The sequence below is a fragment of the Thunnus thynnus genome, chromosome 13, assembly GCF_963924715.1.
Source record: "Thunnus thynnus chromosome 13, fThuThy2.1, whole genome shotgun sequence".
In the NCBI taxonomy this organism is placed as follows: Eukaryota; Metazoa; Chordata; class Actinopteri; order Scombriformes; family Scombridae; genus Thunnus; species Thunnus thynnus.
Genome location: NC_089529.1, coordinates 9837828 through 9861376, shown reverse-complemented (window position 1 = coordinate 9861376; position 23549 = coordinate 9837828). Strand labels below are relative to the sequence as shown.

Here is a 23549-nt window from a genome sequence, read left to right as displayed (position 1 = left end):
TTGGCAGGCCCTGGGCATGTTTGACTGACTGACTGAAATTTGTGCACTTGTAATGTAGTTGGTGGATTCAAATACATCATTTAAAATTATGTGTGTGTGTGTGTGTGTCTGTGTGTTTTTTGCAGGACAATCCTCTCTTGGTTCAGTTCAGTCTGAAGGATGACATCTGGAGGTCATTATCAGTTATTGCAGCATATCAGAAATTACTGCTTTGCAGAGGTGAAACTACAGTGAATTCAGTTTTCTAGTGAGAGTGAAAGTACTTGAATGTCTGCCTGAAACGTTGTATTTTTTACACCTCTAATAGTCTCACCAGTAAATTTCAGTTTCATATGTCATAGTTTTAGATTAATGTCTGCATCATACAGGTCTAGATGTCTTGCAGGATTACTGTAGTTGTGCATTGTGAGCTAAGTTTGGTGCGGCTGCCTGTGCAACAAGGACAGGTCATATTGTGGTACATAATCTTGATCGCAGGAACACACCCAGTCACATGCAGGTGTGAGCTGTCTCACTGTGCAATAATCACATGATTCTCGTGATATGTTCATGAGTCTACACGTAACACGTCCATGCAGGTGTGTCTGTATTGTGAGCTGCTTTGAATTTAAAATGATTTGTCTCCAACACACGATGCTACAGTATGTTGTAATATGTTATTTATGCACGGAAGTTTTGCTGAGCGTTGTTCTCCTTTTCAGAAATGTGGTGTTCACTTTCACTCAGTTACAACCACAGCCTGACTGAATGAAACTAATTGAAATTGGAGCAATTGAGGGTTGAAAGGGCACCTCATTTATCAAGCCTACTGTCCACAGATCGGCTTCTCAAACCCCCAGTGTGGGAGCCATTGCTTTAGTGCACCACTGCCCCCATTTAAAATATGTCATATAGAAAGTTTTTTTTTGACTGTATCTGCTATATAAGCTAAATATAAAGCACATTATAACCTCCCTTTTTAAAAAGAAATATGCAACGTGTATACATTTTATTATAAAGGTTATTTGATATTGAATAAGAGACAAGATACCAATCTACATACCTAAATAATCTATCCATCTATCTCTAATATCTGTATACATACTTATTATTGTAAATAAATATCAACATTACGTTATTATTATCTCTTAAATACCATTTTCTGGTAGTTATTACCGATTTGTTTTGGCCCATTTATGAGAGCACAATTAGATAGGAATTACATTATATTTAAGAATTACCAACAGCATTTGAAAGCAGCAGCGTCCACACAATTTGTGTCTGTGCTGCGGCCCCTTTAAGAACCTCCTGGGTGTGGAAAAGGGGAAGTTTTTTTGGAGGGTCCGTAGCCAGCTGGTTACGTCCCGTTCGGCTTTGTCCTACGCTCTACGGACAGATATGGGACTTAAGAATGTGAATAATATTTCTGATAGAAACAAATCACTTTTTTAACGGCTTCTCAGTGAGTTGAGAGCGTGTTTTTGACTTTGGCAAACAACATCTGTTTTTAAATCGAGATAAAGAAGCGGAGGAGGATTAATGGAAGTGTGAAACATCTCGGAATGGGACGCGTCCAAGGGGATTCTCGCCGCTCTTCTAATCACGTCTCTGCAACAAGGAAAAAGTGGCAACGAGGACCAGGATACAATTAAATTAGTGTAAACAGCGCGTCAGACGAGGAAATCGTGAAAGTGACTTCAAGTCGAGCTTTCTTCGGTGTTTGGTCCACTTCGTATGTGACCAGCGGCCGCCGCAGGCTCCCACGGACACCATGGTTTCTCCTTCTCTCAACAGATGAGTGTGTGCAGCAGAAATGACCAGTGTGCTGTAGACGAGCGTAGGCTGCGTGGCTCACTAAAACAAATCCAGTGTCTCTATTGTCCAAAAGCCAGTCGTCCAGAAGATGGGGCATCCGCCTCTGGAGTTTAGTGAGTGCTATCTGGACAGTCCGGAATTCAGGGAGACTCTCAAGTGTTATGAACAAGAGCTGGAGAGATCCAGCAAATTTCTCAAAGAGTTGATAAAAGATGGCAACAGTGTAATCACTGCAATCAAAGGTAAGCATGATCTGAATCTCACAAGTCTTCACGTTAGTAATAGTGTTTGCACTCTGCATGTAAATGGGATGAGTTGACAGAGGTTGAGCATCATTGGGGCCTGTGTGAGGGCCTATAGCATCAATGTGTGTGTGTGTGTGTGGGGGTGGGAGAGGCATATTCAGGGAGGTGCTAGTGCTCCCCTGGGAGAAGACCAAACAGCCATGGATCCTGGTGCAGATGTGCTGCATGACTGGTTCTGTTTGTTTCCAAACTGCACAACAGCTGTCTTCTTTTTTGCAGGATGTGCATCTGAGCATATGTTGTAATCTGTTGCTTTTTCCACTTCTCTTCTCTGAGTCATCTCTCTGCTGCTGCTGGTTTTACTGTGCGACCAGTCCAGCTGATAGTATGGACCAGAGCCAATGACAGCATACAGTACAGTAGATGCATATACTATTTGGGTCAGTGTGGCACCCATTAAGAGGGGGACACTGTTTGTTTTGTTTGACTCATTCTGCTGGTCAAATCACCAGCGACAAGCTTTTCACCTCGGAGACAGAAACCGTCATTGTAGGTACTGTAATAGTGCTGCAGAGGCAGATAATAGCCAGAAGTCACGAGTTTCTGTCGTTGGGGTCAACTGCACCAAGACATATTCACAAAAGTCGCATTTTTATCTCACTTCCTGATGATAAAGCTGCACTGTGATTTACTGTAGCACATCTTCAATTTAAACACTGATCTCCAGCTGCAAAGGTTGTGAAATATGCATTTATCTGCCAAAGGCTTGTTAGTATACAAAAAGCTTCTTAAAATGCACGAAAGCAAGAATCCAAAATACAGTAAACAGATTAAATGGGACACATAATTGGTTGAGGGGAAAAAACATGAAATGGTTGAAAATTTGACAGATAGATAATATTACGGAAGGAGAGATTTACAGGAGGGATTTTAAATACGATACTCGATCTGTTAGCCAAGTTTCTCAGGCAAAAATGCTTAACAGTATTGATCTAACAGTCGCTGTTATGTGTTGATAATAAAAGCCAGACTTAGCAGGGAAAATATATTGCATAGATTACATACTGGCTGCTGCTGTGCTGCTGAACCCGGCCAAGGAGGTCTTATATATGCTTTAGATTTTCCTACCAGGGAAAATAGAAAAACACTCAGTACTTTTACAATTATCTTGAGTTGTATTTAAATATTGAGAGTTAGGTTAAATTCGAAAAAGAGCAATTGTTTATTTCAGGAATTTAGAGCTCCGTTCAAATGTTTTTAAAGAACTAAATCTTGTTTATTATAGGCTATTCTTTGGCAGTTCAGAAGTTTTCCCAAACTCTCAGTATGTTCCAGTTCGATTTCATCGGTGACTCCCTGACAGATGATGAGATCAACATTGGTAAGATAATACAGACACTAAACACACACTTTATATTTACCGGCTATTAAAGTCATGATGATAAACAGACTTTAAGAGGACTTCACTACAGCGGGAGTTTCTGTTTATAATACAATATGGAAAATGTCACTGTCAGAGTAAAGACTACATCACTAGTATTGCATACAAAAGATACTTCCCCTACTTGACCTCAGTGGAGAGGAACATTTTTGGCAGCTGCTTGGTAATTCCTCACAAGTTGAATGTGGTTAAACAGGAAAAAAATGGTTTGGAAAAACAAGTTTCTGTCTTTAAAGCTTCATGACACACAACTGAACGTGTGTATAAAAGAAAAATAGCTGGAAATATTATCATCATCAACCTAGAGAAACCTATATTAGTGCACGTTTGGAAGAAGAGTGTTGTGCTGCTTTTCTTAAGTCTTTCAAAGTGCATTTATTGTGTCACACAGTCAAGAGCAGGCGAAGTCTTCATTCTTCTCTCCATCTTTGTGTTTTCTTCCTTAGCTCAGTCATTCCAGGAGTTCGCTGGACTCCTGCAGGAAGTGGAAGATGACAGAATGATGTTGGTAGGGTTATCAACTTCCTTCAACCTGACTCTGCATCCTGTTTGACTCTCATTAGATATTGTAAAACACATTAACCCACCCTGCCGGAAAAGCTTTTTTGGAACATTCTGATAAGATGAACAAACGCCTGCAAGTTTTTACTTTCGTTTTGTTTTGATGCAAATTTGACTCCTTTTTATTTAAAGTAGATATTCCATCTGTGTCTGTCAATTGAATTATGTTCATTTGATTTCACAAGACACATCCACACACCTAGATACTCTATGAGTTAATGTGTAGCCTCATGTAGAACTGCTATGGGAAATTCTGTTAATTATTCTGCTTTCAGTTCCTCTATCCATTCTCTTGTTCCCTTTTGTTAATGGTCCCATATTGTCTTTGTTTCTTTTTGACACATTTTCATTCTCGTTTTATCTCTTAGTATCACCTGCAGCTGTTATTCACACACTTTAATGCACTGATAATAATACAGAATATTTTCTAAAACTCAGACACGATCTAATCTTTTCATCCTTAGCCCTTGAGCCTCAGGAATCGAGTCATGGCATTATACTGTATGTTATGAGTTAGCAGCAGTTCCCGTTGGACTGGGTTTTCTGGATACAGATCTAATTTTAAAACCAGAGGTCATCTGGTAAATGATGCTTGCGATGGTGTGAAAGAGCTGCATATGCTGTGACCAGTTAGGAAAAATACAGTCACTCACAAAGTATTTATTTCTAAACTTTTTAAAACGTATTTCTGTCTCACAAAGATGTACAATTTATATACAAAGACACTGTGTTAAAGGGTGTGTTTCACATGTGGTAAATACAGTGTGTGTGTGTGTGTGTGTGTGTGTGTCTGTGTGTGTGTGTGTGTGGGTGTGTGTGTGTGTGTGCATTTTGAATTGTACCACAGTAATAGCTGCTCCATATTTTACTGTCCAGGTACAGAACGCCTCTGATCTGCTCATCAAGCCGTTGGAGAAGTTCAGGAAGGAGCAAATAGGAATAACAAAAGTGAGTGTTTTTACTGGTTCCTCTGCTCTATAAGTGATGTGTGGCTTATTCCTGTGAACCAAAGAAGTCAAATTCACGAGTCAGCGCAGGAAGCACTGTTCTACTTTATTGAGTATCGTTTGATTTGTTTCTGTGCATTGAAAATCAAATGATTGTACAACATGCATCCCTTCCTGAGCTACTAACACAGACGAAACAGGATGTTATGAGCTACTTCCTCAAATCTGTCCACTTGTGTGTTTGTGTGAAACATTCACATTTAAGAACAATGAAATCTTAGTCAAGTAGTTTTCCAACTGAGATCAGCACATGTTTTTCCAAAGGTGACCTTCCTGTGCACTCCTTCTCCATCATTATATTTTGCTCATGAAGTCATTATCAGGAAACTCGGTGAGATATCACCTTGATTGTTCAGTATGACATTCAGGCGTTGCACTGGTTTCACTCTGTTTAGAGTAGGGATGTGCAATGATCCATAAATAATCATGATATATGAAAATGGAATTGAAATATAAATGAAATATGCAGGTCCAGATGACTTTGAAAAGACATTCATATTAAAAGTATGTGTTCTGAAAAATGGTTTCAAAGAAAAACTTAAAATATCTTTTGATTGCTCTAAGAAAGAAATCTGTTTAGATTAAGAGAACAGTGAAAGAAATAAAACTTACTAGAGCTAGACTAACCTGTTTTTATATGATGTACTCCCACTGCCATGTCAGATATAACTCCAAATGTTTCAAATGTGTTCATTAATGCATTGATTTTAAACTGAGTGCTCTTTAACTATGTTTTTAGGCTGCTTTTGGTTTTGTCAAGTTTGCATTTGTACTGCTACCACTTGTGGCAGAAGTTGAACTATTTTAACTGTCTATCCATTACTTGTAGCTAACAGTTTTAACTGTTTATTCATTACTTTTAGCTAACTGCTTATACTTTTTATTACTATAAGCTAATACTTACTATAAGTAATAAACAGTTAACTATGTTAACTGTTTATTACTGTTAGCTAACTATTTTAAATGTTTATCCATTACCTTTAGCTAACTATTTCAACACTTTATTCCTTACTTTTTGCTAACTATTTTACTGCTTATTACTTTTAGTGAACTATTTCAACTGTTTATTAATTTTAGCTAACTATTTTAGCTGTTTATTACTTTTATCTAAGTATTTTAACTCTATTAATTTTGGCTAACTATTTTAGCTGTTTATCCATTACTTTAGCTGACTGTTCAGACTTGTCAGCTCAGTTATTGGTCGATATTAGCTTACTCAAGATATATTTGTATCAGAATACATGTTGTTTGATAATTAATAAGAGGTAATTTAGAAACAGTATCTCCCTTAAATACTGTAGTTGTCCACCAAAGAGCTCGAAAGGGTTCAACTGTAAAATGTCCTGGTCAGTATATTGTAGTTAGAATTCTTTTATTTCTGAGGTCTTCTTATATTTATTTCATTATTTCTGAGAGCAGGTTATGAATCGAGTGAAAGAACACCATACTTTTCTAAGCACTTTTTGTCTTTCAGTCAAGCTATGCCAGATAAAAAAAAAATCTTGATTCAATGATACCATAATTTCTAATTTTCATAATTAACACATCTGTCCTGCAGGAAAAGAAAAAGAAGTTTGAGAAAGAGAGTGAAAAATATTACTCCCAGTTGGACAAACACCTGAATCTTTCTGCCAAGAAGAAAGAGAGCCAACTTCAAGAGGTGGGGTGAAGTACGACAAGTATTTTGCATTAATCATATGGCAAAATGTAGAATTGACAGTGTCACTTGCTGCTTTTTTTCACTGCAGGCTGATGAACTCCTAGACAAAGAGCGAGTGAACTTCTACGAATCCTCAGTGGAGTATGTGTACCAGATCCATCAGGTGCAGGACAGGAAGAAGTTTGATGTAGTGGAGCCTGTGAGTGCTGTCTGTGGTGTCCCACTCTTCCTCTTTGCTACCGCACTCATGTAACAAGAGATTTAGGAAACACACAGAACACTTTAGAGGAAAAGCTTGATGACAGGCTACGAAAAATCACTGTAGGCATTCTTTATGGCAGTGGCTCTGTTGTTTTGACTGGTCTCGACTGTTCTTCTTAAATATGTAATTCATGCTTTGGTTGGACAGGTGCTGGCATTTCTTCACAGCATTTTAACGCTCAATAACCTGACAGTGGAGATGACTCAGGACTTCATGCCTTACAAACAAGAGCTGCAGCTCAGCTTGCAGAACGTAAGTAGTGTTACTGGCAACATATGATGCTATTAGCAAGATTTAATGTCCTTATGATACTAAATTGCTGTCTGGTTCTGCTTGCAGACAAGGAACCACTATGAGAGCACTCGCGAGGAGATGGAGGAGCTGATGAAAAGAATGAAACACCCTTCCCAGATCAGTAAAATGCACAGTCTTCTGCCGATGGAGGGTTATCTGTTCTGCCAGGAGAAGTGTAAGTGTTCTTAGGAAGCTTGATACTTGTACAAGCTTGCTTGAATTCCCCCTGTTGCCAGTTCTGACAAGGCCCGTCCTGTTTTCTTTTCTTTCGTCAAACAGGGGCTTTGGGTGTGTCATGGGTAAAATACTATTGCAAGTATCACAAGGAGGGGAGACTGCTGGTCATGGTACCTTGTGAACAGAAACCTACAACTAAACAGGTGCTCCACTGAAAAGAAATATGTTATTATTATTACTCATTATTATTACTACATATCCTGTTCCTGTAATACTTTGTCATCAACAGTATCTATAGGCAGTTTATATCCTCAGACTGCTTGCCCAACATTTGTCTTCTCCCTCACACATAGCCGACCACTTTCCAATTTTACCTCTCTCCCTGCAGGGCCCTACGCAGCTGACACTGAAATCCTGCATCCGCCGGAAGACTGAATCCATAGACAAGCGCTTTTGCTTTGACGTGGAAACTATCGAGAGGTTAGCACAAACAAATCTGAGAGACTGTGAGATGAGGCAATACAAAAGCCTTGTGGGATAAACAGGTTCAGGCGGCGAGGTGAACAGGTGGTTTACAAGGACATAGCGTGAGGGCTAAATGGACTGTAGCCCAAACAATCCCTAAGCAACGGGGCTGGTGCTGGAAACAGATGGCAAACCCAGCGATTTCAGGGAAAGGAACACAACAAGCTCATATTTATATACTGTGAGCAGGCTGCTCAGAACAAGAAGCTTTTTAAAAGACACTTGAGCCATAGGCTGCTTTGTCGTATTCAGGGTTTGTTACTTGAAATCTGTGGAAATGCTTGAATGTCAACAGGGTGTTTTGAAAGGTTTAAAAATAGCTTGAATTATGCATTAAGTGCTTGAAAGCGTCTCTGCATGTTGAGCAACTCATTTGTGCCAGTGTGTGAAGTGAACAACATGGGGAATCTGCTGTTTGACAGACTCAAGGTGGCAGTGCCGTCTAATACAGAAGATACTCATGTCAGCTCAAGATGTTTGAAGGCAAAGTGTGCTCCCAGTACCTGACCCTGACCTTTGACCTTCCTAGTTTGCTCCAGTAATGGAGCAGGACAGTGTAGATGAACCAATGGTTTGGCCATTTCAGGTGTCTAATTCAGACATACTTCGAAACACATCAAGAAAAGCGTTAAAACACCAACACATGAAAGCATAGAAACACTTTTGGATCTTCTTTGCCAAAAATGGATGGCTCCGTGAGATATCAGGGTTATCTGTGTAACTGTTAAAGTGGATAGAAAAGTTATTTTATAAGAGTTTTTAAAAGTTTTTGTAGTTGGTTGATTGGTGCAGTTGCCAAAAAGAGCTTTAAACTTGCAGCACAGTTGTTTTAGTTAACAATTGATTCAGTAGCCTACAAGCTGTAATATTTGGCACAAGACTCTGTTGCTTCTGCAGTAGACAGACTACAACAATGGATTTTCATCATCTCCGCATGCATAATTCATTTGCTACTTCCATCACGGCCACATAAGATTTAATCAAAGTTCATTCAAAATCATTCTTCTTTTTGTGGTGTTCTTGTTATTTTGTCCACCCTGTTTTGCTTGAAAGATGTATGTGATTCTTGATATGTAAAAGCATGAAAAAAAAGCTGAATGTTCACAGTGGTTTGATACTGTAGCAGTGCATTTTTCAGACTGAATAATTGCAACCTTTGCCTCTTAAATGGCATTTCTTACTGTTTCCATAGAAACACCCCCGTCACTTTCCAGGCTCTTTCGGAAGGAGACAGGAAGTTGTGGATGGAGGCCATGGATGGAAAAGAGCCTGTGAGTTTATTTTTTTCTAATCTAGGATTGTTCCTCTACTAGATATGATTTTTCCTGAGAAAGTTACTGCCAAAAGATTTGCAGTGTGATATGGAGTCAGTCGCCACAGTAACGGGGCTGACACGGCTACAGCATGGACACACAATTACTGACACTAGCTTCCGTTTCCAATCTGCATATCAGAGTCCATCCAAACCAGTTTCTTTTTTATAAAATCTCCTTAAATGTTGGCAGGTTGCTAAATCTAAAAACTTTTTTATCCTTGTAAGAAGCTACAGTTGTCAAGGTTGATGTCATTTGCAGCTTCTTAATTGGATTACACCTAATTAAATGGGCTTTTATCTGTACAAAATCAATCTGCTGAACCATGGAGAGAAAAATTTGTAAAGTAGCGTGTTGTTTTAATGGGTATTTATATATTTTTTTTTAAGGAAACACTATCATGACTATCATGTTCGTTTTTTTTTTATCCACCATACAAGGCAGACGACAGCTCACATGTGACATTTGTTCAGCGCTGCAGGTTGTTGGCACGGCTGATCACAGATGTGTGAAAGATTAAATGAAGCTTGCTTGGTACATTATTACATCAGTGTACGACCAAATGATGGCACCTGGTTAATCTTAATAGCCCTTTACGGCATGGCTGAATTCACACTATTTGTGATTTTTTTTTTTTTTTGACTTTTATAGTCATGTTTAGGTGTTAATGGTAACTGAATGTTATAGCTCAAGACCTCCCTGTAAACTGTTTGATCTGCAGACTTTACTGCTCCTGTGGTCTGTCTCTGTTTTCAGCAGTTTCGTGGCGATTGAATTGCAAACTGCTTCATTTGCAAAATTTAAGACATTGTTATTTCCTCTTTTGGTCGTAGCTATAAACAATATTTTCTTTTCAGTTTTGCTTTCTCTGCACTTCTTGTCAGATCTCTTTCACATCAGATGGTCTAGAATATGTGGTTTAATGGTGAGAGGACCTCCTCAGTTGCGGACAAAACAAATACACTGTCACTGCCACAGGATGTGAAAATAACAGAAGGCACATTTTTCAGTACCCTCTTCTTGTGCAACTTCCTCAGTGACTTTTGTATACCATGAAAATTTCACGTGAGCTTTTCTACCCACTTTGTCCAAACATTCTGAAGATCCAATGCACTGTGTTACTGCCTCTGAGCTTTTGCTACATTGAGTCTGTTGGCTTCATGAAACTCAGTGTATTTCTCTGCATACTGTTATCACTTCAAACCATAGATGTTTCTGCACTTTGTCTTTTGAAACTTCCTTATACTCGGCTAACTTATTGTAAGTCTCTTGAGCCCAGAACTTTGCTCTGAAAGCATAATGATTTTCTTCTACTGGTAGTATGGTGGTACCATTTTCCTCCCGTCATACATGTATTGACTTAGAGTAGACACACATTGGCCATAATTTCAGTGGTCCTGTGCCCATTTAAAAAAAACCCCATCCTCATGAGCTTTGGAGACAGGCTGACACTAGTCTCTAAAGTCAGCCAGCTGGTCTATTACAGTCCTGATTATTTAGCACACCCACAAATCTTTGTTTAGGCAAATTTGTCACGTCTCCAAACCAAGAAGTGGTTGATATCATGAACCTGTGTGCCAAAATGACAAATGTGATTCAACACTTACAGATCATTTCAAGGCCCCCCTTTGCGCACTTTCCACTGAAACTTAATATGTTAAAACTATTTGGCATTAAAATGTAGGACAAAGAGAAAAATGCTGTCATGTGCCTCTCCAAACTATCAATTGGACAATTGGACTCAGCAATTGGACATTTTGGCACAGTGGCTTTTTAGCTACTGCAAGGAAAACAAACATTGGAAATAAAGTTCAGTTTTCACTGTAATTCCTTTCTCGAATGGTATCTTCATTATCTCTGCGTCAGTAGATCGATTCAGAATCTGAATAATTTTCTCTCAAAACAAAACTACATACACACTCTGACAGACAGATATGATGAATAAATTAGTAGCTCTACTCACAGTTGTTCTAAATAAAAACTAATAGCGTGTAACGGTGAAATTTCACACTAACCATGTGTGACAACAAACATTCGCCCTGTAGAGTCCTTAAACAAGTCTCTTCTGTCTGCAGCTGCTCTGTAGCTGACCATGACCTCTGACGTCCATTAGTGGGGAGGACAGCTGACTGAGAAAGATCTGTTATTTTGGGGAAAGGATTAGACAAAGCTTTGATATAAAACCCACCACATCTGACAGTGTCTGACTCGTCCCTGAGTTGGATGTTTTAGGTGTGATATACTGGTAACTATGCCTGTATTTTCTGTTGCAAACACACTGGTTTTAATATCAAGTTTTGTCAAATTTCTCAGAAGAGAAACTAAATTATTGTTAGTTTCCCCCTGATACTTTTTTCTCTCAGTTTCATTATTATTTGTAACTTGAGACTGCTCATAAGTTCAGCTTTTAACTGGAAAATGGCTCTAATATTCCAATAAACCATACTGGAAGCTCTCAGTGTGTTCAGGAGGTTAGTTTCCCTTTTGCCATCATCACATCTTTTTTTTTTCCTCTCATTTTTTCAGTTTGAAGAAAGCCGTGCTCATTAATCACACTGACATATCGAAGGCCAGGTGTAGATTTTTCCATATATCAGTCTTCACTTTCCTTTGACATTTTTTTTCATTTCAGATCTATCATTCCCCAATTCACAAGCAAGCTGAAAGTAAGTCAGTCATCATTACCCTCAAAAGTCTGAAGTCGTGATGTTAATGTAATGAAATTGCATCTTGTGTTTCTGAATGTATCTGTATTCATGTTTGAACACTCAGAAGTTTGACCTTTAAATGAGTGCTGTTAAATATGCTCATTGTTTTTGCCTTTTTTACTTTCACAGTGGAACTGAACGAGATTGGATTCAAGTTTGTGCGAAAGTGCATCAACTATGTTGAAACAAAAGGTGAAGAGTCTCTTGAGTTTTATACCAGAATATCTTTACTTCTGTTAGTTTGCTAACTTGCCCTTAAGGGGGCGTAGTTGAGTCATAGGTTACATTTTGATGCCATTCCTGCCAGCCACATGCACCCTCAAGGAAACAGTTGTGTTTCATTACAAGTAGTTGTCTGAAATAATAGTCTTTTTCAGACTGTTTAGAGTTAAATCATCACATGCTTATCCTGCACTGTTAAGATCTTTTATTACTATTATGTCTCGAACAAAACTCCTTCTCTCCATGCATGCTGAAAACTTTAAAGCTCATATTTCAAACTTGTCTTGAACGCAGATGTAACCTTATAATCTGAAAGTCACAATGTTTTTCTCCAGCAGTTTATCTTACATGGATGGAATTAAGTATTCAAGTCATAACATGTAATTTGATTCATGATCCAAGCATGGAACATTGTTCAGCCTCGAACTAAGTAGTGAAATCAAGCGTTTACAATCAGGAAAGAACATCTGTATCTTAATTTCAGCTCATGCAGCCTCTGAAGAGAAGCATGTGGTACATTTCCATTGCTCTGTATTTGTCCAGAGTACACTCCCTTTCTTTTTTACCTCCCCCTTTCCTCTTTCCAGGAGTCGCACAAGAAGGAGTTTACAGAACAGTTGGCAGCAACATCCAAGTGCAGAAGCTTTTAAATGCCTTCTTTGGTAAGGAAATAAGCCTATGAACCCGCACCTTATCTGCCCATTAACTATGTTTTTCTCGGTCGGTCTTACCTACCTGACTGCACAACATAACAGGTTCTGCAGCTGTTGTGACGCTCCAGTGTGCAAGTGATGAGGAAATATCAGCAGGTCGCTGACTCATAGTGCAGCCGTTCTGGAGGGATCTGCCTTAAAGTGCCTGCAATCATTATTTTTATGTCAACAATGCATCAAATGACTTTGTGTAATGTAAACGGGGTTGCTTGTAGTGACAAACCCAGTGAATCAACACTTAACTCTGCTGTTCCCTTCAGCTCAATCGAGTGTTTTAGAGTCTTTTTGCTCTAGTGAAAAAGCCCTAAAAACCGACAGGCAAAGTTAGCAACTAGCTGGTGAACATAGTGGAGCATTCAAGAGCCAGGTATTTCCATCAAGAGTTGCTGGAGACAAAGAACAGAGCTCAAAGTTAGAGTTAGTTTAATAGTTTTAATAGTTTAATTATTGTCAGTCAGTTACTTTGATCAATCAAGATACTAATTTGAGGTGATTTTCAGTTTTGTTTATGTAGGATTTAACACAAAAGACACTGAATATTTTGTTTGTTTTGTTTTGCTCTTTCATAGATCCCTCACACGCTGGAGATGTGGATCTCCACAGCAGCGACTGGGACATTAAAACCATCACAAGTGCATTGAAGTTTTATCTAAGGTGTGTTTGTGTGTGAATGGACATAGATGTGAGTAAGTGACAGAAAAAAACTGGTAAAAACACTGTACACTGGTAGTGGCTGCTCTTAACTTACATTTTTATAATTATCAAATCTGAATGTCAGTTCTTTACTTTACTTTCAATATAAATTTAAATTAAATTACAATATAACTTTAATTAATAATTAAAGAAAATGTAATTGGTCTCGAGAATGAGTCACATAAAATTTTGCACAATTCATCCATGTAGAAAACCCTAATCCAAGGATTTCGGTATTTTCCAAAAATCTCCATGATTGCATATCAATATTTGTAGATCTGGATCCAGATTCATGTTTTAAAAAACTATTTGCTGTCATTAAATTAACAAATGCAGCCTTGACAGAGAGTGCTTTCTCGTGTAACTCTATAACGAAGAGTGCTGCTTGATGTCCTCCTTGTGTTTGATGTTGTGAGTTATATTGCATCACGATCTTGTACAGTACATGTTTACGAGTCTGTATTTATTTTCAGGAGCCTGTCTGAACCACTGATGACCTACAGTCTGCACAGAGACCTCATGTGTGCTGCAAGTAAGCTGCTATAAGACTTGGGAGGTCATGCATTATGTGTGCCTCCTTTTTAAACCCTCATCTTGAATGTAGACCTGCTGTTTCCCTCAAACATCATCTTAAAAAATGTTAATGAGGAAGATTGCTTTTGTGGTTCAAACTTGTTCTCACCTTTTAGCAGGTAATAGTAAAAAATGATATCGCTCCATTGCATGCACATGTACATGCACTTCTAAAAGTCAGCATAATTTCTTTTTGCAAAGATGAGAAGAAATATAAAATCATAACACATGCCGTCTGTGTACAGTTGTAGCTTGAATATTGACTTTTCATATTTTTATAGTAGAGGCTCAAAAGACACAAATTTCAGATAATCTTTTCAGTTAATTTGGGTTGTAATTATGACTTGAATGCAAAAGGTACACAAGAGGCATTTGTACATTAACTCTGGACAGGCTGCAGGTCCAGCAGTTTAAAACATAACAGTAGATCAGTCTGGAAGACACTTATATGTAAGACACTGTAAATCTGAGTCCTCCGTTTTTTTGTTTGTTTTTTTTTCCTGTCAAACAAAGACAAAGAGTTTAATAGCATCAGCCTCATTCTGTCAAGATGTTACAACTGGTCTTTAAGACAACTGGTGGCTTCAGTTTCCTGGAAAATGACATTCATTAGTTGCATTATACGGCTTTTTTTGTTTTGGAGACTTTTTTTATTGGTCACATATCGTAGCAGTGAAAACATGTTCTTTCCTTACTTGCAGTATTTACTTTTAAAGAAATATCAGGGATTTTTATTCTCAAGCTGGTATTTTCTTTCATTTGTAGAGAACTTCAACAACATGTTTATGATTTTGGTCTACAGATCAACTGTCCATATTGCATAACCTTTATGTATGCTGTTCTTTGAAACTCCTTCATTACTTAACATAGATATTTTCTTTGTCTAACAGAGTCAGATAATCTTGATGTTCGACTAAGTGAAATTCACTCACTTACCTACAAACTTCCGGAGAAGAATCGGGAGATGCTGGAGATGCTTATTAAACACTTGGTCAAGTAAGTGCTAACACACTTTGTTGTGATTTACTGTTTTCACTGCTCTCAAACTGCTTTCTCACATTATTAAACACCTCACCTTCCATACACAGGTTACAGGACCCCATGCTGTCTTTGTAAAATGAGCTGAGATCATGTGTTACTGCCTGTATCGACAGTTTAGTTACATTTTATTCAAGCCAATTTGATATTCATTGACAGTGTGTGCAGCCACAGTGAAGAAAACCTAATGACTCCTTCAAACATGGCTGTTATCTTTGGACCCACGCTGATGAGAGCAAAGGAGGAGACCGTGGCGGCCATGTTGGACATCAAGTTCCAAAATATTGTAGTTGAGATTCTGATTGAGGACCACAAAAAGGTACGATTTCAGAGGATGTAAACTTTGTGTGGTCTGATGGGATATTTTGGGAAATATTTTGGGAGAGTCACAAGTCCAGGTTGATAACGCCAGCAGCCGGCTAACTTGTCTTAGCACAAAGAATTAAAAGAAGAATTAAATGAAAAATTTTGGGAAACTCGCTTATTCCCTTTTTTTTGTCAAGACTTACGTTAGAAGACTGATACCACTCACTTGTCTGTATGCTAAGTAAGAAGCTACTGTCAACAGCAGGCTAACTTAGATTAGCATAAAGACTGGACACAGAGGGAAACAGCTAGCCTGGCTCTGTCCGAAGGTGACAAAATCTGTGTACCAGCACCACTAAATCTCACTAACTAACATGTTATATCTCACTTGTTTAATCTGCACAAAAAAATGACAATTTGTAGTTTTATGCTGGGTTATGTGCTGGACTATTTCATGGCCAGATCCAGTTGCCAGGCAACCAGCAGAGGTAGACTGATTGACAGGTTTTTGATTTTGAGATTAAACAAATGAGATATGTGTTATTTACTGACCTTTAGTGCTGGTAGGCAAATTGTGTTACTTTGGACAGTCAGGCTAGCTTTTCCCCACCTGTTTCCAGTCTTTATGCTAAGCTAAGTTAGCTACCTGCTGGCAGTAGCTTCATACTTAGCGTACAGACGCTAGTGTGTAGTGTGAGTGGTATATCTTATGTAAATCTGCAAAAAAAAGGGAATAAGTGAGTTTCCCAAAATATCTAACTTTTCCTTTAATACTTCTTCATGTGATTTTGTGTAGCAGAGTCATTTGTTTATCATAGGTCTATTCATTAGGTTACTCATTAGGTATTTGTACTTAGTCCATTTATTGAATTGTTTTATTGTTTTTGGTCTTTTTTTCTGCTCTTTCTCATGTATATCATTTAATTTATTATTCATTTATTATATAAGTTACAGGCTGTATGCAGCTGAAATAGCTGAACCAAGCGCTATTGTAACATTTGTTGTGATTCGTGATTACAGATCTTCAGTTACATGCCAGAGGACAGCACCGCCCCACCTGTCCCTCCTCCTCGGATCACCCCGAGAAAGCGTCAACCCATCACAATCTCCAAGCGGCCACCTCGTGTTTACCAAGCTCTTACTCACGACCACTTCCAACACGCAGAGAGTAATTATTAGCCTCTCTTGGCCTGATTGTCATCGTCATCCTCATCATAATGCCATCCTGTCTGTGTTTCATGTACAGTAGATTATTTTGAATGTTTTGAAAAAGAAGACCTGCACAACAACACATCTGCAGGGTCATTTCTTAACACTGTCTGAGGTACAGAAATTTGGATTTGGTGTGTGTGTCCATTGAATACTCCAAACAGTTATTAGATATTCCTAATCATGTAAATATTAATTTGTTTCTCAACGAATGTCAAATCAAATCTTTTTCTTTCTTTATTTGCTGCCTTATCCTTTATTGCAACATTCCTTTGGTGTTATTTTATTTGATTTCAAGTACAAATAAACTTATGTACTATACATTTCTTATCTCACATTAGTCTTTTTTTCAGTGCCTCAGGCTAAATCATGTAATTTCTGTCTGTCTGTCTGAACCCCTCATTAAGTGAATGTGATTCCATCCTCTCATTCACTGTGGCAGAGAAATTTGGAGCACCTGCAGCTCGTCCTCCCTGTGTTGTGTGATATTTACCAACTTACTACTTTGTATAGTCAAATAAGCAGCTCTGTATGATTAATCCAAACCTTGGACTGTGTGTTGAAATCATTAGCAAATAATTTGAGTGACTTGTGCCAGTGGTTGTATTACCAATTTAACTTTGATTCAACATTTAACATTTTTACTGTACTTTGCATGATTGTTTTATTTTGCAGTTGAACATCATCGAAGAAAACATTTACATTTTCCTGAAGCCTAAAGTTACTGTTCTTAGATGAGAAGAACAACATCACTTCCTTTATGTCAATGTTTAGTTCTGGCTGTTGAGTCCACTCCAAGTCATCAATACTATGCATTAACTGTCATGTTGTTGCTCTGTAACAGATGGCCAGAATGACAGCTCTATTGCGGATAGGGAAGTCTCAGCGAATCCTGTTCCCCTGCAGCGGACGAAACCTGTAAGCTGTGCTCCGCTCGTTCCAAGAGAACCTCCTCCGAGACAAGCATTACTACCCAGACCAGCAAACCGTCAGGACAGACATTCAGACTCTGACGTCGGAAAGATAGATGATACAAAGCAAAGGCCAGATTCTTCTTCAGGGGCAAATGGGGAGTCTGGAGTCTATGTGAGCCGGGTACCATCTTTCCAGGGCAGAAGACCGCCTCCAAAAGTTACATCAGCCAATAGAGAAGGTACGACAAGCTGTCTGTGTTTATATGAAAAGGTAGATAAATGTAGCTGAAACTTCCTTAAATACTTGTTTATCTACAACTGAGTTTGCCTCTGTTGAGCAAAAAAACATTTCTTTCTGGTTTATAGGATTTAAAATGTAAAGACGAAGGGATTTGGTTTAATATGAAAAACTAAATTGTGATTGTCAGATATTTGAGAACATGAGACCAGGTCTTGAAATCTAATTAGCCAAAATCAGTCTTCTTTCCTACTAATTTATTAATTGATTATTGTTTTTTGTTGTGGTAATGGTGGTGCCAGTAATACATTGCTCTTTATAACATGTGCTGCAACATGTCCAACTGCTGTACTGTATCCTTTCTTTATAAATGTGCCTCTGGAAATAATTAATCTGTATTTGGTTTAAAAAATTATTTTTTTAAAGCATATAAAGGCTTGCTTTTAGCTTGCTCAATTTAACAGTATTACCCAGAAATTAGTCATCAGCGGATGATCAAGTGTTGTGCAGGCATTTATGGTGGATGATGAAGTGGTCAAGATTAAGAACTTGGTTGCAGATTTCAAAACCTGTTTTCTAACATTTTAACCCATCACAGCCTCAAGTCATTCATTTTCCCATCTACACTTTTACTGCTTGTTCCTATGCACCGTTTCTTGAAGCTTTTTTTATTTGTATGGTTTTTCAGGAGATTGTGATGGTCTGAACAGAATGAGGTCAACAGAGAAACCTGCCATTTGTAGACCTCCAGTCAGGCCTCCTGAGCCCCCCTCCAGACACCCCTCTGTACAAAAGACCCAGAGTTCAGCCAGCAGCGATGGCACAGCAACATCCTAGTAAGTGAGATACAAAAGTCTGTTATTAGAGATACTTTTAGTATAGGCAGGGTCGTAAGGTCCAATAAATATTCAACTTCTGTTTCTGTAGTTTTAATTAAAAACAATAAATCTCATAATTTATGCAACCTTGAAATGGTGCCAGACGTTCAAAGTCCAATGTCTCCAAATGAGCAGCCCACAAGGCATTAATAACTTTGATAGTCTACACTGTCTGATCAAAAAATACACATTTAGTTTGCTCACAGCGACTGTTGCATCATATTAAGGCTGCAACCAACGATTATTCTCATTATTGATTAATTTGCAAATTATTGTCTTGATTAATCAATTAGTTGTTTTGTATATAAAATGGTGAAAATGCCTGTTGTCATTTCCCAGTGTCAAGGGTTATGTCTTAAAATGACATTTGAGAAGCTAAACAAATGTTTTTAACAATTAATTGATTATCAAAATAGTTGGCGATTCATTTTCTGTCGATCAAATAATTGATTAATCAACAAATCATTGCAGGTCTACATCATGCAGATATCAGTGTCACAATTTGTCATGAACACAGTGAAACCTCATCCACCTTATAAACAGTATAGGCCAGAGGTGATGGTGTCATCATTATGTCTTTTTGAGACATTACATCATCTCAGGGTGCTTTCAGGGGCACGACAGGATTAGTTTATTCCAGTGGACTGCACAGCTGATTGAATTGCCTTTGGGATGAAGTGGATCATGGTGAGTATAGAAGCCAAGAGCAGCCGAGGTGACAGCTATAATCAGTATTTTTATATTAATAAGACTACCTGTATGTGAAGGGGGTCGCTAATAGTGATGAATCTGCAAAGGATTATCACCTGACTCTGTTCTTCTCCTCAGCTCTACACAGCATTTTAGTGTCTTAAACCAAAGTATTTGGCAGGATTAAATTTTGACCTGATGTTGGCACTAGAGGAAAAGTCAGAGGATCACCAAAGACAGTAGGATTTATTGCCAATCCATTAAATAGATGGTGAGATAGTTCACTGAATAAGAGAAAAGTTTGACCTGCTGGTGGCACTGGAGGAAAAGTCAGGGGATCAGCAAACACTGTAGGATTTATTCATCCATCAAGTAGATGGAGAGATAGTTCACAGGAAACAGGAAAAGTAAAGATAACCGAAAAAGCACAGGTGTAAGCAGTGACAGTGAGCCAGCATGTATAATAACAGGAAGTGAAGAACCTACATTGATGTATTAGTTACACTTGTGCTTTTCCTGGTGTGACATTATAAAATCTCTGCAGTTAAAAAAGGCCGCGGCTGCTCCAAGAACCCAGAAATTGACGGGAATTATAAAAGTCTGATTGCTGCATCATGAAGGATTTGATGAAGAATTCTATTAATAGATTTCAAATGTGAACAATATGAATCATATGTTTCTACAATACCAACATGACGGTCATCTTTCTTTTTCTGCAGTGTTGCCTCTAAAACAAAGTTTTTTGAGAACGCTTCTAGACAAACTGGCAGGTATGTAAAAGCCATTTTCTTTGTCTTTGTCCTTTTTCTTTATGATTAGAACGATATAATTAGTAACAGCCATAAACAATAACATTTTAATTAAATCAATAAATGTTATAAAGAGTTCACAATAGTTCACACACACACACACTCTCACATTTTTGGCTGAGGAAGGCTCCCCCCACTGATGACATAATGAGAGGTATAAACACACACATCTGGTCTCTCATGATTTGCTTGGATGGTCCAAGTTAAGGTCCCGTCCTCCCAGCGCAGGCAGTGATGAAGGCTGTAAATAACTGCCTGAGAGGAAAGTGGTTTGTGGGAGTTGCATCAAAGAGAGTTCATCTCTTTGTTGTAATCTGCTCAGTCAAAGTTACATACAGTTTACATCGTTAACAAAGGGGGGCAGGAGGGGGGTCCCCGCTGACATATGATGCTCTTGTTTGGACAGTAGAAGCACAGATTGTAACTCTAGTAAATTATTATCCCACAGGGTGCAACACAATTTCAAACCAGTGTAAAATGTGAATTATTCTTAAATGCAGTGTTATTCAAAAAAGTTTCACTGAACGATAGATTATTAATCTTTTAAGATCATTGCAGGTGGTTGTAGATAACTGCTTGCCAATTTAATGTCATTGAAATCACACTATTCAAAACATCAGTTAGCAGACCACAATTGTGCCATTGTGGGCCATTACAAATGAAAATTGAAAATGTGGAGAGAAATGAAATCCACCAAAAATAAAGTTAGAGATTTTGCCACCGAAGACAGACTCTGTCATTAAAAAAAGAAAAAAGAAATTTAGGACCAAATGTGACTGCTGCTACGCCCCACGTCTTCAAACAAATCAGTTTGAACCAATCACAGTGCTAAAAATTGATATCAAACAGACACAGCTTGTAAAAAATACTTTATCAGACTCATCTCACATAATGTGTGATGCAGTTATCACACAGTGTACAAAGGGCTCTCAGTCAGGTCATGGGGGGTCTGTTGGTTGAGCTGAAACAGTGCTGTGAACCATAATTGGATTTGTAATAAAAATTTTTTCTCTTCTAATTTAGTCCACCAGTTTCTCCGCCACCATCAAATGTCAAAAAAGAGGTGAGATTTACTGAAATTTCGCTGTTTGTTATGCATTTTTATTCTGCTTGTAATAAACTGAAATTTTTTTCTGTATATAAATGTGTTTCTTTTCATACTTTTTCATGTTTTGTCTTCTCAGAATTAAAGTTAAGGAGACCACATCATGTGACCTCTACATGTGCTGTTAGGCGCACACCAAGCTGGAGGGAGTCACCACTAATGAACTCAGTCAATCCAGATCTTATTGGATAGACTGAGGAAACGACTCTCCATAGAACTGAATGGATTAATTTGGTTCTATTTGATTTTTAATCAATAGAATCGTGCTGTAAGGCAACACAGCAGCAAATTGACTTTTGAATGAACAAAATAACTGACGCAGTGATCAAACATTATTCCAAAGTTATGACGGAGTAAAAGTACTTTTTTTTGTTGTTGTTTCACTCCAATTGACAGTTATGTCAATTGATATTACAATATTTAGTCATTTTACAGTGTTAAATAGTTTGAGTGACTCTTGGCCAATTTTATTCATAGGAGCTGACTGGTGTAACTGGTTCTGGTGGCTAACATAGACTACTAGTCTACATCCTTAATACTTTTTTCAGCAGTGTGAAATAGATCTCTCAGAGTAGACTAATTGATTAAGATGGACTTAATCAGATTAAATAGAATTAATTTTAAAATGTGACGTATTAGTCTTAATATTAATTTCTAGATTTTATTAAATGGACCGTTTAATGCACTTGACAAAACTTGTTAATTAAGTGAATCTGCTTACAGGAAACCAACTGCTCAAGATTTTATTTCAGTATTTAAACAAAACAGCATGTAAAAAAAAAATACTAATGAGAAAAATTACATTTGCAACAGCTCTCAGTCTGTCAAGGAATGGAACAACTAAATTCATATTAATCCACACTGTGGAGTAATTATCTCTGTTAAAGCTATTTTAGTTGGTCCATTTATAAAGAATATTTGGGTCAAAATTGTCATCATGTATGTCAGTTGAGACAATTTATCATTCAAACATAAGTCACTTTTTAAGAGGCATTAGAAAAAGTATTTTGCTATAAACTGTGAGCCTGTAGTCGTGAGTGTTAGTTTAATTGGGAATTATGAAAACAAATTTCCCCAGTGTACATTCCCTTATTTCTGACCATAGAGTCACTCACTTCTTACCTAAAGTAGGTAAGTCAAGTTGTACAGGAGAGTCCTCAAAGTTTACCTGAACTTGTTGTATCTCAAAAGGAATTATTGAGATTAAAAAGCAGGTCACATATGAAACAAAACTGATGTTACAATATGTGAAAATAACACTCCAGAGTTTATTTTGTACTTAAAGTTGTTTTTATGTTGTGTTTTTTTTTTTGATAACCCGACTTGTATTTTCTGTTTTTTTTCTGGTTGGTCATGTTTTCAAAAAGAAAAATAAATATGAATTGTTCTTAATGTGACTCGTGAATACTTTAAAAAATGAACTATGTATTACCATTATGTTAAGGAGGTTTAATATTTACCATGCTGGTTTAGTGTGTTAGCATGCAAACATTTGTTAATTAGCACTAAACACACAGTACAGCTGAGGCTGATGGGAATAACAATAGTACTAAAGCATTTCATCAGAAAGTAAAGTACTGACCAAATTAAAATTTTGATAAAAACTGGGGATGTGATGGACCCATCAACATGCTGAGTGACATTGCTATCCTTAGAGCGTTGCACCTATCATGGCTAAAAAACAAACAGACAAAAAAACTAATGAAAAGCAATCTTACAGCTTTATCCATGTACTAAATTTCTTATACTTCCAAGTCTGTGTCTCCCTCTGGTCTCTTCCTCTGGTATTGAATACTTGAACAGACCTCATGGAACCACTTTTACTGTGATCTTCTCTAAACCTCAACCATGTGGCTCCGCAAGGTTTGACCATCCAAATTCCTTAAAAAGGAAATGCATACAATTTAGGTAGTATGATATTCTTAAAATGCTAGTTAAAAAGTTAAGATGTTAATGTTAAAGTCATCTACAACATTGCAAATGAAAAAGTGGAAGAATAGGGCTCAAGGTTTTTGCACTCAGCGGTTTAGTAAAGTTCTCAGCCCAGTGTGTTCGGATGACTCTTAAAAGGCACAACGGTATTGATTGTTTGATGTCTTAACACATGTTTGAAAGTACTGTTAATACAGCCGAACTTCTTCAGACCTCCATATGTAATAAAAACCTGCATGTAA

At 37.7% G+C, this 23549-nt stretch overlaps 1 protein-coding gene across 1 annotated transcript; it reads left to right on the top strand.

Annotated features, from left to right (window-relative positions):
• The first annotated feature begins 1330 nt into the window (after positions 1-1330).
• Positions 1331-22767, top strand: LOC137195383 (oligophrenin-1-like). Its single transcript, XM_067607697.1, has 24 exons — positions 1331-2036; positions 3325-3420; positions 3927-3988; positions 4918-4989; positions 6607-6708; positions 6797-6907; positions 7118-7222; positions 7310-7439; positions 7544-7644; positions 7830-7921; positions 9159-9237; positions 11912-11945; positions 12117-12179; positions 12797-12871; positions 13492-13576; positions 14089-14147; positions 15079-15184; positions 15386-15545; positions 16553-16700; positions 17586-17894; positions 18582-18729; positions 20181-20231; positions 21294-21333; positions 21455-22767. Exons 1-24 carry the CDS (start codon positions 1883-1885, stop codon positions 21458-21460), a joined length of 2388 nt encoding a protein of 795 aa, XP_067463798.1. The 5' UTR covers positions 1331-1882; the 3' UTR covers positions 21461-22767.
• Positions 22768-23549: the final 782 nt, after the last annotated feature.